This window comes from Nicotiana tabacum, chromosome 12 (genome assembly GCF_000715075.1).
Source record: "Nicotiana tabacum cultivar K326 chromosome 12, ASM71507v2, whole genome shotgun sequence".
In the NCBI taxonomy this organism is placed as follows: Eukaryota; Viridiplantae; Streptophyta; class Magnoliopsida; order Solanales; family Solanaceae; genus Nicotiana; species Nicotiana tabacum.
The window spans coordinates 98,005,277-98,020,989 of NC_134091.1; the positions used below are offsets into that span (position 1 = coordinate 98,005,277).

At 38.7% G+C, this 15,713-nt stretch overlaps 1 protein-coding gene across 2 annotated transcripts; it reads left to right on the plus strand.

The window, feature by feature from the left end:
* Positions 1-333: 333 nt before the first annotated feature.
* LOC107784589 (uncharacterized) lies at positions 334-6,177 on the plus strand. 2 transcript variants are annotated; one of them, XM_016605738.2, is made up of 5 exons: positions 334-694; positions 850-950; positions 2,536-2,768; positions 2,945-3,653; positions 3,800-6,177. In XM_016605738.2, exons 3-5 carry the CDS (start codon positions 2,538-2,540, stop codon positions 5,953-5,955), a joined length of 3,096 nt encoding a protein of 1,031 aa, XP_016461224.1. In that variant the 5' UTR covers positions 334-694; positions 850-950; positions 2,536-2,537; the 3' UTR covers positions 5,956-6,177. The 2 variants fall into 2 exon arrangements, with proteins under 2 accessions (XP_016461224.1, XP_016461225.1); XM_016605739.2 differs by lacking the exon at positions 850-950 and having other exon boundaries at positions 557-694.
* The last annotated feature ends 9,536 nt before the right edge of the window (positions 6,178-15,713 follow it).

Below are 15,713 nucleotides of genomic sequence, written 5' to 3' on the forward strand. Positions count from 1 at the left end.
AAAATATATTTTTATTCTTACTTTTTTATTTTAGCAAATTAAGAGAAAGATAATTTTTTTTCTTATTTTACCCTTATCATTAATTACTTCCCTAAATCATTTCCCAAGACCTTTTGAAATGATATTACTATCATGTGTACATACTTTATTCAAAATAAAAAATGAACAACTAATAAGGAACGAAAGATGTACTATTCATGAATTAAGCAATGTATCGTGAATTTTAATTTTTTAATTCAATTCGCCAAAGCGGGTATTAGACACCCGGGTAGAACAGAAAAACAATGTTATAACATGGGTATATTAATTTTCATTAATATCTGTACGAAAAGCAAGGAAGGTGGAGAGAAATCCTCATTTCTTTCATTTCCTCAAATCTAGAGAGAGAGAGGTGAAGAAAAAAAAAGCAGAGAACAGATGTTGACAAATTTCATGTCACTGTTGTTCTTAGAAGGTCGTTTGTTTGTGTGAGATAGATTTCTTATCTGGGATCTCTCTCTCTCTCTCTACAGCCAGAATATATTACTACTACATTTAGAAACTCCCCCCCCCCCCCCCACACACACCCAAACAACAACACTTTCTCTTTCTCTGTCTAAAAGAACATTTCATTCAGTGAGACTGTTTGTGGCCCCATAAGATCGAATGCTCTAATCTTTTGTTCAGTTTTATTAGGATCTCAGCTTCTTCAATGGTATTACCAAACTAACCTCTTTGTTGTTTCCTTATAGTTATTACATAGTCGTAGGTAGTAATTAAGTATTACTCTTTCTCAGTTTGTCTTTATTTATTTATTTATTTATTCTGGTTTTGTTTTTTCTTTATTCATTCTTCTTTTTTTTGGCTTAGTGCCTTAGTCTCAGTTTGGTACTACAAATTCTCCATGATTCTTATTGAGATGCTATAATACTCCAAGAAGGGTGGCTCAAAGATGTGGGTGTGGGTCTGAGGTAAAATCTTATATTTAGATTTATTCATATTTGACTTTAAGACCCAGGACCAGATGATATCTTATGTTCTATATTTGCTTTGTTCATTTTTTTTGCATTTTCAGTTAATCATTATGTTAATTTATTCATGTTTATATTTAAAGGTAGCAGTTTTGGGGTTCTAAATTTATGGTTTCTGTCATTCTGGTTTTATACATTTCCCCTACCATGTGAAGTAGTCTACTTATTTACAGATTTGGTTAAGTTCTTGGATTTGAGAAGTGATCCTTTTTTATTTGACATATTTGTAGCTTCTGTACTTTTACAAATTCCCCTTCATTGACACTTTCAAGGGGAAAATATTGCAACTTTACTTGTTTATAAAGTGTTTTTCTTTTCTCTTGAAATTGTGGTATGCGAGCCAAATTATATCATTAAGTGGTGCTAATCACCAAGTTTTGGCTGACATCTCTGAATATTAGTTGGTTTGTTAGTCTAAATTAATGGGGAATTGACAATATATAATGCCTTCTAATTCTTAGTTTTGGTCGAAGGATTTGAATTGCATCAGTTAATGTTGACATGTTATTAGTAGAAGCGCCTACATTGGTCCTTTTTTGGTTAATTTGCTCGCTACAAACATGGTGCCTTTATTCATAGTACACCAGCTTTTATGGTCTATTTTTGTAACCTTCAACTACGTCGACTCGTGCAAGATTGCCTGTCTTCATTAGCAGATTATGAATTAGCAATAATTGAAGAGTTGGATTGAAATGTTGCTGGTCGGAAAATCTAGATTATTCTAGTTGATTCCAGTGAAGCGTGCTGGATTATTGGGTTGGTTCTATATGGAGTGACTGACTCTCAGAAATGGTGCTTGTTAACGAAAAACCATATGCAGAGTGTGATCATAAACAGTTTATGCGATTATGAAGTATAGCTTGGCTTTTGTGAAGAAAAATGTTCCTGCTTTCCCCCGTTTGTTTGGTGACAGAACAGTACTAAATGTAATTATATGGAATATCCATATTTTTCGGGTTTCTGTAGTGCAAGTTCTCGGTAGATTCACCATTAAGTCTCCTTGCATGTTCTTACCAGACATCATCAGTTTATCATCTCCATATTTGCTCATATGAGAATCTCGACAGAAAATGGGAGACTAATGTACTGTGAAAAGTTGTATTTTAATGCTTAAAAGATACACTTGAAGCAGAAACATTCTTCCTTGAGAGGGGAGCTTTGCCATCGGTCTTATCATGTTCATCAAATTTCTTCAGGGAGCTCCCAAAAGTTTCTTCAGAGGAAGTACAATAAGTTCAAAATGCAAATCTGTTATGTAGATTTTGGCACTTAAACTATGTGAGATTTGAATGAGGATTGTGCCAATGAGGTCATGATGTTTAGTGCGAAATAGTACTTTCAGATAATGTGCATTCAGCCAATTAGCGTTGCTGTCTTACTCTTCCCGTCAGTTTGCTAACTTAGACTGATATTCGAGAAATTTGAAAATATTAAGAAAGGGAACTTCAAAATTTAAGCTTTGAATTTCATAGTTAGAATATACTGTTTGGTTTTATTTATATGATTTGATTCCTACTGTCGGCAGGAATGGAAACACAAGTGCATTGCAAAAGCTACTTATCAGCTTATAACTCCATGAGCTACCTTAGTGAGGATTCAAACAATGGATGGCCCCTACATTATGGAGAGAAAATCTACACAAATGCGCAATACTGTAATGGTTTCATGTCAAGGATTACGATAGATGAAGATCCTGGATACGATAAAGATGTTCTAAAGCAGAAAATACTTGAACACGAGGAAACATTCAAGAATCAGGTAATTCTATCTCTAGTTGTCAACATTAATTTTTCTGTTAAATTGAGGAAGTTATAAGCTTTTAATCTCGTTGTATACTGGTCCTCTTGCATATATCTACAGAAGTAGTTTGTCCCTTTTTACACGTTTTTTCCAGTATTGCTGCAAAGTTTACTTATGTAAATCTTTGCTTGTAGGTATTGGAACTTCATCGCCTTTACAGAACCCAGCGGGACATGATGTATGAAATTAAACGGACAGAATTGCATAAACCTTGGACATCAATGGAGCCATCATCTTCATCAAGCCTTCTCGGATCCCATCTTCCACCTAAAGATGCTTGGAAATGCCATATCACCAGCTTCCCAGTAGCAAATTCAAGTTATGCTAGACCATCTATATCTGGTACTGAAATTCTAAATTCTCCCTTGAGTTCTTCAAAGGTGAACGATGTACAGTCTGGTCGAAATCAAATACAAAATAGTTGCTCTTCAAATACATGTGAAGTTTCTGAGGCTAGGCCCTCAAAAGTGCGGAAAAAGTTGTTTGATCTTCAACTTCCAGCTGATGATTACATAGAAACAGATGAAGATGATGAGCAGTTGCGAGATAATGAAGGATTGTTCTGTCCAAGATCTTGTGCTAATAGAAATGATACAGCTGACCAAGACAGCAGTACAAAATTTTTTCCTGGTGTTGATGCTGGTATCAAGAGTGATAAAAGAGATGCTTCAGCATCCAATTCATGTTTGAGAACCTTGGTTAGGTTAGCTGATCTCAATGAACCAGCTCAGCTTGAAGAAGTAACCCCATCACCTGCTGATCTAAATGCTTGTGCTAAATCAAATCCAGCATTTGGTAGTAAAGGCAAAGAGAGAGACTGGTACTCTTCTACATATGAGACAGGTAAATAATACCTGTGAAACATTGTATATACAACGGCCAGAATTTTGCTTGTTGCGCCTAATCTTGACTTGGTTGCTTGCACATTAAAATTTCCTTCTTTATTGGATTTTCGTGATGGTATGTCAGGTGTTTCCTTCGTTTTGCAGGTAACGCTAAAGGTAGCTTGGCTCCACTACCTCATAGTATTGCACAAAACAAGTTACCTACACCTTGCCACCCGGCACAAGTAATGCTTGACAAAGCCTGTCTAACTCCTGGGGTTCAATCACCTCACCGTATCAGGGATGACCTTTGGAGAGAGAGAACAGTGCATAGTTTAGAGACCTTCCACAGAAATCATGAGAAGTCCAACTATACCTATGGGAAATCATTTGTCACTTCTCATACGGCTACTCCATATCCATTCTCTAATTCTTCGGAATTTACCAATTCATGGTCACACACACTCTCTTCTTGGGGTAAACCAAGTGGCATAAGGCTATCATCAGGGCATACAAACCCGTCATTGAACTCATTTGCTATGGTCAGCAAGAGTCCACAGTCACCTCAGAGCAATGACATTTTTGGAGACAAGCGGCATATCAATGGAAGTTCTACGTCAAATCTAGGTTTGGCTACTGATCTCTCCATCAGGAATGGATTTCACCATGGGTCCTCATCGGGGCCCAAAGACTCACCCCTTTTCTTATCTGTTGATTTTGATTCTCGGAAACATAACAAGGGTGACAGCTTGACATCTAAGTGCTCCCCTAATAATAGGTGTGAGAAATATCTTATTAGCTCCAATAATATGGACTTGACGTCCCACAAAGGTTTCGATTTGAATGTACTATCAAAGAGTTCACTAGATGAGGAACTTTCCAGGAGAGATCTTGAGTTGGTTGAGGCAAAAAGAGAGCCTCAAGACTGTATACCAGTGTTTCCGTGGCTTAAAGCTAAGCCAAGTTTCAGAAATGTGAGTACGGATACCATGAAAGGTGGAAACTCAGCCGACTCTGGCTTCATCCAAGCCTACACAAACTCACCTATCTGCGGAAGTGGTCCTTCAAAAAATCTCAGCAATGTCTCCTTTTCACAGAATGTCGTACCAACTCTAGAAGATTGCAACATGAAGGCCAGAAAGAAGCTGGGGGAAACCCGAAGTAAAAGGAAAATTCTGGGGGTTCCAATTCCTGAAATTCCATGTGCTTCCAAAAATGAGTCATCTTTATTTGTTTCCACTTCTGCTACTCTTCATTCCTCACCTGAGGGAGAAAATAGAAGACATGAACGGAGGAACATGGTGATTGACATTAACATAGCTTGTGACCTTTCTGTGGTTGAGCCCGAGAAACAGGCTTCCACGGAATCAGTGGTTGTTGAGACAGTGATGGAGACAAAAGCTACCATTATCAGAAATTCCTTCGATTTGAACTCATGTATTACTGAAGATGAAGATTCATTCTTTGTTGAAAGCAATAATGTCAACGTGAGTACTGTCATCGAGATAGATCTGGAAGCTCTTCCTGTTCTGGAAACTGAACAAGATCATTTGTCCGGAGAGGACAAACAAAATGATGCATCTTTGCATTTGCCTGCGCCCAAACTTGAAAAAACACAGGATGAAGTTGTCAGGAACGCAGCGGAAGCAATAGTATCCATTTCATCATCCAGTCAGTTCAATTTTATAGACGAAAGTTCCAGCGATCCCTCTGATGATCCACTGGGATCCCTAGGTTGGTTTGTTGATGTAGTCTTTTCTTTCGACAATGAATTCACGAGCAAGTCTAAAGAAATAATAGCCAAGGATGCTGTGATTCTTGCACCTACTACTACTGTGAAAATGGATTACTTTGAGGCAATGACACTGCAACTAGAAGAGACTAAGGAAGAAGACTACATGCCCAAGCCTTTTGTTCCTGAAGTCCAACCAGTGGAAGATGCAGGAGCCACTTCACTAACAAAGCGAACCCGAAGAGGAAACGGAAGGTGGGGAAGGCAGCGGAGGGACTTTCAAAGGGATATCCTTCCTGGACTGGCTTCGTTGTCAAGGCACGAGGTGACCGAAGACATTCAGACATTCGGAGAGTTGATGAAAGCTATGGGCCATTCTTGGAACTCAGGATCCATGAGAAGGAATGGCAGTGGTAAACGGGGAAGGCGGAGGATGGTGATTGAAACCGCCCCTCCCACTGTGTCGGCCCCAATAACCCCTCCTCTAAGTTTGGAGGACAAAAGTCTAACAGGGTGGGGCAAGACGACTAGACGTCCGAGGAGGCAAAGATGCCCTGCAGGTCATTCTCCTGCTGTCACATTAACTTAACTATGTGAATGAGGCTGTAATTTATCAACTTCTTGATTTATAGAGATGAGGTAAAACAGATTAGGTGAGTTTGTTTATGAATTTTCAGGTGTGAAGATGTTAGAATGGGAGTCCTTGTACATGTCCTTGTAGCCCATAATTTAGGGCACCGTCATTATTTGATGTCCATTGGGGCACTGATTCTGTATTCAGGAGCAATGCTACATAATGTCTTCTGGATCATACAGCATCTGCAAATGCATCTTTTGACTAAAGGGCAAAGCGCGGTCCGGTGCACTAAGCTCCCGCTATGTGCGTGGTCTGCGGAAGGGCCTGACCACAAGGTTCTGACTGTGTTTCAAAAAATCTTTGTAGATGTTATTAGAGATAAAAGTCAGAATTTTAGGTCAGTGGAACTATAGAAGTGACACTGAATTCACTATTTCTTTGTGACAATGGACGCAGGACTAAATGTGTGCGTTGATTTTGCACCAATTTCTGAAGAGGCTACGTTAATCACTTTTAATCGTATATTCGAATGGTAAAATGACCCCGTAACTTCGGGCGAAGGGGTGCTCTCCTATCTTTTGATTAGGGAAAGTAGACCTTTTCTCGAAAAACAATTCTTGCAACTACGAAATTCTAGTAGCTAGTTCAACTCTTAATGTAACCTAACTCAAAATTCCTTCACTTTCGTTGCTGAAATGCAACATTCGCCTAATCAGTGGCGTATTTAGCAATAGGTTCATAAGTTCAACAAAACTCAGTGCTTCAGAACTCGTTCTATCAACATAGAACCTTCAACATCTAAATTCTGGATTCACACTTAATTGGTTTTAGTTATATGTTTAACCTTTTTAGTAGGAGGGTGATCACAACTTGTAGACAGTGAGGGTATACTGGAGTGTGTGTGTGTGTGTGTGTGTGTGTGTGGGGGGGGGGGGGGGGGGGAATGAAATGGGAATTCAATACTCGCCCATTATATGGCAGAGCACCACTAAGTGAGAACACCTTTGTTCTTCTGAATTCTAGTCCTTACAAAAATAGTTATTAACTTCCCTTAAAGAAGATAAATTGATTACTTTTTTAAGAAAAAAGAAAAACAGGAATCCATCTTTTTATAGGAATATATTCAGGAGTAAGCTTAAATAAATTACTAGTGTGCCAACATGGACTATATAGGATGTGACTAACATTACTTAATATGACAATCCTACCCAAAGAAATTATTTTATTTCATTTTCAGACGTCCAATTCAATGGTTTACTAAGTAAAGTAAACTTCAAGTTCATACTTGGAAAAATACTATAATTAAATCTTCGTATGTTATATCAAACAGGTTTTCTTTTACAAATCATACTAAATACCAAGTACCTTGTTCTTTCAACTTCATTACTTTCAATTATTAGTACAACGATAATCATTGATGTTGGAAGTTAGATATTTTTCAGAATTAATGGCATCAAATGAGTGGGATAGGTTGATTTTGGATGAGTAAAAGGTAATTGTGTTAATCTACATGTCATAACGTATTCGTCCAACTAAAAATTATTTTCCATTAATATTCAGAGATTTTATTTCCGGAATAATTATTCCAATATCATCGATCAAGCGATTGTAAACATCGAAATTTTAAAGGATCAAGCTAAATCCTAAATTTAAGATACTACAAGACTCTTGAAATCCTAGGAGTCTATCAGGGTTTCTTGGAGGTTACTCTACCCTAAACCCTAACGCACACCTATATAAAGGGATGCATATTCCCTTGAAGAGGCGTCTTAAAAATCCCATAAATTCTCGGGATATTCACAAAGGGATCAAGGCATAAAATAATGCCGTGATCAATAGATGTTCCTTTTGATAATCAAATACTTCAAGAAGAATATCCATACAATGATTGACTTTCATGGAGATTAAATAATCTAGAGAGGTCCGTATCATCCTACGTTCGAGAATATGCTGATCCAGCCCTCGAATCACGGAGAACAATTCAGAGAAAGAATCAAGGGATAAACAGAGTTGTAACCCGTAATGTTTATCAATAAAATCATTTTATTCTTTTCTGATTGCAATTTATTTTTTGTATGTTGAAAATTTATTGCAAACAAATTGGCACGCCCAATGGGACTATCTTTGCCTCTCATCTCTTCTCTCCAACAATCAAAATCCAAGAACACTAAGATGGCTCCTAAGAAGGTCAACTCAAAGTTCGCTTCCACAAAAGCTACCGAATCCATATTTTCTACTGTTGTGGAAAACATCCTAGATGTCACTAAGGGAAGCATGGGACCAATTACAAGGAACCAAGACAAATTGTTGGACAAAACGAACATCTCAAGCGCAGTCTGAATCTTCTGTTGTCTTCGGTTCATCATCTTCAAAAGGCGTGAGATCGTTCGCAAGCACGACCACAGAAGGAAATAACATCGCTGAAAGGATCGAGAAGGTTCTTGCGCAACTTAGCTTGTCTACACTCAAGAAATCCCCTGCGCAAATCGATGATGATACCTTGAGTACTAGATCTATTCCGCATAACATGTCCAAATATCATGTTCATGAGAATCCATGTTATTCTCCATCGTCTACTATGGTGATGCATGCAATGATGACCAATGCTTCATCCATAGAGGACCAACTAGCAAACTTGACAAAAGCGATTGAAGGCTTAACCAAATGTATGCAGGGTCAAGAAGCTCAAATTAACAAGTTGACAGATAGGGTGGTGTCACGACCCAAACTAACCTCTGTCGTGATGGCGCCTATCGTGGAACTAGGCAAGCCGACTCATTTCCAAAACAAACCGATGTTTTCATTTCAAAAATAATTTCAAGGCTATTTAGCTTAAAAACCTTCGTAAAGGAGTTCAAATCAAACAAAAATACGGAAAAGAAAAGCCCGACATCGGGGTGTCACTAGTCATGAGCATCTACTACCATTTGTCTGGCAATATCAAGACTAACATAGTATGGAAAATAGCTAAATACAACTAAAAGAAGATAAGAGGGATAAGAGCAGGGGTTGCGGTCTCCAAACAGTTACCTTGCTATCCCCGAGAAAATCTGCAACCAAAATAATCAACAATCGCTACCGTGTCCAGCTACACCTGGATCTGCACACAAGGTGCGGGGAGTAACGTGAGTACGCCAACTAAGTAAGTAATAACAATAAATAAAGACTGAGTAATAGTGACGAGCAATAAAGCATATCAAGTTCATATCACAAAAATTCAGTAAAGTACAATATGCTTTAAAAATCAGTGTTTGAATCAAATCATCTCAATTAAACCCAGTTCCAGTAAAAATCATTTAAAGATATTTTTCAACAGTTTTTCAAACAAATGCTCAATGCAAAGGTGAGCAAAAATGATGAAGTCATAAACAGCCCCTCGGGCAAACCTCACAGTCACTCGTGCCACTCGGGCATACCTCACAATCACTCTTGCCACTCGGGCATACCTAACCATCATTCTTGCCACTTGGGCATACCTCACAATCACTTATGCCTCACAGTCACTCAGCACTCGGCACTCGCACTCAGTAGATACCTGCGCTCACTGGGGGTGTGTACAGACTCCGGAGGGGCTCCTTCAGCCCAAGCGCTATATCAAGCCAAATCATGGCATAAATCACTCAGGCCCTCGGACTATATCAAACATGTTGTGGCGTGAAGCCCGATTCCATAAATATCCTCACAAATCAGGCCCTCGGCCTCACTCAATCATAAACCTCTCAAGCCACTCGGGCATTTCAGTAAAACAGGGTATTCAGACCAAAACAACATTTATATGCATCAAAATAGAGTAATAAAAATTGAGTTATGCGGTAAACAGGTGTAACCATAACTGAGTATAGATTTTCAATCGAAAACAGTGAGAGGATAGTAAGAAAAGGCCCCTAAGGGTCCAAACAATACTGTCACAAGGCCCAAAACATGGCATTCCGCCCAATTTACAGAAACTCTTTCTAAAACATTTAAGTATCACATAGTTTCAACAAAATATGCAACTTTATAGTTGCTACTGGACGGACCAAGTCAAAAATCCCCAACAGTGCACGCCCACACACCCGTCACCTAGCATGTGCGTCACCTCAAAATAGTAGAATGATACGAAATACGGGGTTTCATACCCTCAAGACTAGATTTACAATCGTTACTTACCTCAAACCGATCAAATCTCTACCCTGCAATGCTCTTGCCTCTCGACTCGGCCTCCAAATACTCCGAATCTATTCACAATCAGTACAATACCATCAATATACGCTAATGAAATGAATTCCACAAGAAAAACTATCAAAATTAGACCAAAATCCAAAATTGGCTCAAACCCGGCCCCCAGGCCCACGTCTCGAAATCCGACAAAATTTACAAAACTAGAAAGCCCATTCACTCACAAGTCTAACTATATCAAATTCATCAAAATCCAACATTGTTTGGTCCTTCAAATCCTTAAATTACTTCTCCAAAAATCCCAAGCCCTAACCCCTCATTTTCACTAATTTTATGATTAAACAACGGAAAATCACCATATGTACGAGTATTAGGGCTCAAGTAACTTACCTCAATGAAAACCCCCTCGATTCCCTCTTCAAATCTCTCCCAAAAGCTCCCAAAACCGAATAGAAATGGTGAAGAATTCACCAAAATTCGCGAAGTGTGCAATATGTACCTTCTGTCCAGGCTTCTCGCACCTACGGCCTTTTATTCGAACCCACGCGACCGCACCTGCGGCCCCAACAACCGCACCTGCGCCAGTCACTTAAACGCCCAGGTTCTGCATCTGCGGTAAACCTGTCACACCTGCGAGTGGTGCGCTGTATTTGCGAAGCCAACCTTCTTCCTTCCTTCCGCATCTGCGTCCCAGGTCTCGCACCTGCGGGCTCGCAGATGCGATAGCCTTCTTGCACCTGCGTATCCTGCCTAGCCCAGCATTTCCCGCACCTGCGAACCCCCATGAGCACCAGCGGCCCCGCACCTGCGATCCTTCCTTCCGTAGGTGTGGAAATAGCAGAAGCAGCAGCTTCAGCTGCATTTTCCAACTTTGACAAATCAATTAACCACCCGGAATCACCCCGAGGCCCTCGGGACCTCAACCAAAAATACCAACAAGTAATATATCAACATACAAACTTAGTCGATCCTTCGAATCACTCAAAACAATATCCAAACACCAAATTACCCTCGGATTCAAGCCTAAGAACTTCTAAATTTCCAAATTCGGTAACCGATGCCGAAACCAACCAAACCAAGTCTGAATGACCTCAAATTTTGCACACACGTCACAAATGACACTACGAACCTACTCTAACTTTTGGAATTCCATTCCGACCCCGATATCAATTTTTCCACTGCCGACCGAAATCGCCGAATATCCAACTTTCGTCAATTCAAGCCTAATTCTACCGCGAGCGTCCAAATTGCATTCCGGTCGCGTTCCTAAGTCCAAAATCACCTAACGAAGCTAATGGAACCATCATAATTCCAATCCGAGGTCAAATACTAAAGAGTCAAATTTTGGTCAACTCTCCCAATTTAAAGCTTCAATAATGAAATTCTTTCTTCCAATTCGATTCTGAAATACCTTCAGCCCAAAATCGATGATTCACACAAGTCAAAGTACATCATACGGAGCTACTCATGCCCTCAAACAACCGAACAAAGTGCAAATATTTGAAACGACCGATCGGGTCGTTACAGGTGGACGTCCTAATGGAAGGAGATTCTAGTCATGCACCTGGAAAGCGTCCAGAAGCACAAGAGAGAATTGATTTTCCCGCAGTACAAGTGGCGTCTGCTAAGGAAATCCAGTCTCTTCTGAAGGGATAATCCCAATTGATCAACTGAAGGAGTTCATCACGGGGACTCTCAAGGATAAGTGCGAGGTGGCTGCCAAATCCTCTCTCACATATGCAAAACCATACACCGCAATGATTGATAGCTTGAAGATGCCTGCTGGTTATCAAGCCCCCAAAATTTCAGCAGTTTGACGGAAAAAAAAATCTGAAGCAACATGTGGCGCACTTCGTCGAAACATACAACAATGCTAAAACATATGGTGATTACCTCGTCAAACAGCTTGTCCGTTCCCTTAAAGGGAATGCTTTTGACTGGTACACAGATCTTGAGTCTGGTTCCATTGATAGTTGGGAGCAATTGGAGCAAGAGTTTCTCAATCGCTTCTATATCACAAGACGTACCGTAAGTATGGTAGAACTTACAAACACGCGCCAACAAAAGGGAGAGCCAGTTATTGACTTCATTAATCGATGGAGACATGCAAGTCTCAACTATAAAGGTAGGCTTAGTGAAGCCTCCGGAATTGAGATGTGCACTCAAAGTATGCATTGGGGTCTTCGCTACATCTTGCAAGGCATAAAGCCTAAGACTTTCAAAGAACTGGCCACGCACGCTCATGATATAGAGTTAAGCATGGCTGCAGTTGGGAGCGAAGGGCCGCCTGTCCAGGAACCTCGCTTAGGCAGAGACAAGCAAGAAGTCAAGAAAGTGGGGAAATTTTTACCCAAGGCTAAAAGCAAATAATCCATGAATGTCAATGCTTCGCCTATGAAGTTTACTACTAAGGAAAGCAAGAAGCAAAATGTGAAGACGACTTCTCTGGAGGATAAGGCAAACTGAAAACTGACCTTGCACAAACGTGAAGGATGGAAACTTGTGGCTCATCCCTTGGAGACGACAACTTCTTGCTCTACAGAAGACTTGCGAATCACCACTGTAGAGGAGAGCTTCAATTTGTTTTGGACTAAATTTTCAACATACGAAAAATAAACTGCAATTAGAAAAGAATAAAGTGATTTTATTGATAAACATTACGGGTTATAACTCTGTTTATCCCTTGATTCTTCCTCGGAATTGTTCTCCGTGATTCGAGGGCTAGATTGGCGTATTCTCGAACGTAGGATGATACGGACCTCTCTAGATTATTTAATCTCCATGAAAGTCGATCACTGTATGGATATTCTTCTTGAAATATTTGATTATCAAGAAGAACATCTATTGATCACGACATTATTTTATGGCTTGATCCCTTTGTGAATATCTCGAGAATTTATGGAATTTTTGAGACGCCTCTTTAAGGGAATATGCATCCCTTTATATAGGTGTGTGTTAGGGTTTAGGGTAGAGTAATCTCTAAGAAACCCTAATAGACTCCTAGTATTTCAAGTGTCTTGTAGTATATTGAATTTAGGATTTAGCTTGATCCTTTAAAATTTTGATGTCTATAAAAGCCCCCTATTTCAAGGTTTGTCGAGGTGTAGACTTGTCGAAACTTGAAAATGAGACTTGAAGTACTCGACCATCGCAACAAATAATTTTGAATCTTGGAGTTTTTGATTTATAGGAGGAAGAGATGAAGGGCAGAACTGGTCCCACTGGGCGTGCCAATTTATTTGAAATAAATTTTCAACATAAGAAAAATAAACTGCAATCAGAAAAGAATAAAGTGATTTTATTGATAAACATTGCGAGTTACAACTCTGTTTATCCCTTGATTCTTCCTCCGAATTGTTCTCCGTGATTCGAGGGCTGGATCAGTGTATTCTCGAACGTAGGATGATACAGACCTCTCTGGATTATTTAATCTCTATAAAAGTCGATCATTGTATGGATATTCTTCTTGAAGTATTTGATTATCAAGAAGAACATCTATTGATCACTACATTATTTTATGCCTTGATCCCTTGTGAATATCCCGAGAATTTATGGGATTTTTGAGACGCCTCTTCAAGGGAATATGCATCCCTTTATATAGGTGTGCGTTAGGGTTTAGGGTAGAGTAACCTCCAAGAAACCCTGATAGACTACTTGGATTTCAAGAGTCTTGTAGTATCTTGAATTTAGGATTTAGCTTGATACTTTAAAATTTCGATGTCTACAACGACTTCTTGTAGGTTAAAGTTGACACCAACCTCCAAAATCTCCAAAAAAGGAATCGTTTTTTAAAAAGAATGGTTTCTTGTTGGTGGTTAAGTCTCACAACTAATAGATATTAAAATGCTTTTGATGTAACTCAACACGAATCTCAACCGATGCTTTGATCATTTAATTGACTCCTTGTTGTGCTTGCTGTTATGCTGGCAAAAGCAGGTTCAGTCGGTTTTACCTACTATTGGATTTGAACCAGGTGATGAATTGTTCAGTTATTTCTTGTTATGAGTTTTATTATTATATATATCATGCTTAATTAGAATTTCATATTATCATATTGTTGGCCCTTAGTAAGTGTCGAAGTCGACCCCTCGTCACTACTTCTTCGGGGTTAGACGGGATACTTACTGGATACGCGTTGATTTACGTACTCATGCTACACTTGCTGCACATTTTTGTGCAGGTGTATATATGTCTAGTGGCCTCGTGGGCGCAGAGGCGCTATTATTGCGGGGACTTATGTGAGCTGCATTCCACGTTACGAGTCCGCAACCAGCAGAGTCTCTTTCAGAGTATTTATATTTTCCTGTCCAATTTGTATTTCGGACAGATATTGTATTTTATTTTATATTCCTAATTGATACTAATGCACTTGTGACACCAGGTTTTGGGCGATTATGGGTTGCAATGTGTTGGAATTTTTAAAGATATTATTATTTATTTTGTAAAGTCCATCTTTTACTATTTAATTGAAGGAAAATATGATTTCAAAAATATAAAAAAATGAGATTCCAAATTAAGTATTTATTTTTGGCTTGCCTGACCGCGGTGTCCGGCGCTCTTAGAATCGTCTACTATGCAAGAAAAAGAACAAAATAAATTAAAATATATATACTGAACAAGTTATTTTTATTTTTATACTACTTCTAAATAATAATTCTTCCTCAACCCCACTTCTCTCTGTAGCACTACCACATAAGTTTATTATTTTCATACTGTATTTTTAATAAAATCTTAGTAATAACATTCATTTTAAATGCATTGGACCTACACCTCTCGGTGTATGCTTCAACAAGAGTCACACCAGGATATATTAGCTCAAATAATTCAATTGGAATAATTGTAGAAACGTACCACATAGTTCCAACAATGTCAAAAGCTGTAAATTGACAATTTTGACAGCGTATCTAATTTTGGCAGAGAGGTAAGCAAACTTGGAAAGGAAGTGTTAGAGTGAGTATTTACTATATGAAAAAATCTGGAATAATTAAGTCAGCATACTTGAAAAATACCTATAGAAACTAAGGAATCCGCTGTTTATTTGTTCTTTTTATTTACGAGATCTTTTATACTCTAGGAAAATGAAAATATGTAATTATTTGTATTCTAAATTCTACTTCCTACTGTATAAGAAGCGCCATAAAACAAGCGAGCAGACACCACTTCTTTGACATCCCTAAAAAACAATGGAGTGTTATAAAATAAAGGTTGTAAAGTAAAGACAAGTATAGAGAGAAACTGATATATTATTTAACTTCAAACTGATGTACATAATGAACTGAATTCTCCTCTATTTATAGAAGAAATGAAGCCGTTGTGTAAGTTGCTACTACAAGTTGCTGTGTAAGCTGCTACTCTAAGCTGCTTGTAAGCTGCTATTGTACCAGATATAGATAATCTTCTACCATGGGTAATATTTATCCATAACAGAGTACTAAAAAGATAAGCTTCTTCAGGAAGCTTATTTCCAATAGAGTACTAAATAGATAAACATATTTACGGCGGAGTCCCATATGGATAAGCTTCTTCAGGAAGCTTATTTATAACGGAGTACTAAATGAACATCCATAATATAATATATTCATAATACACCCCCTTGGATGTTCATTTAAAAG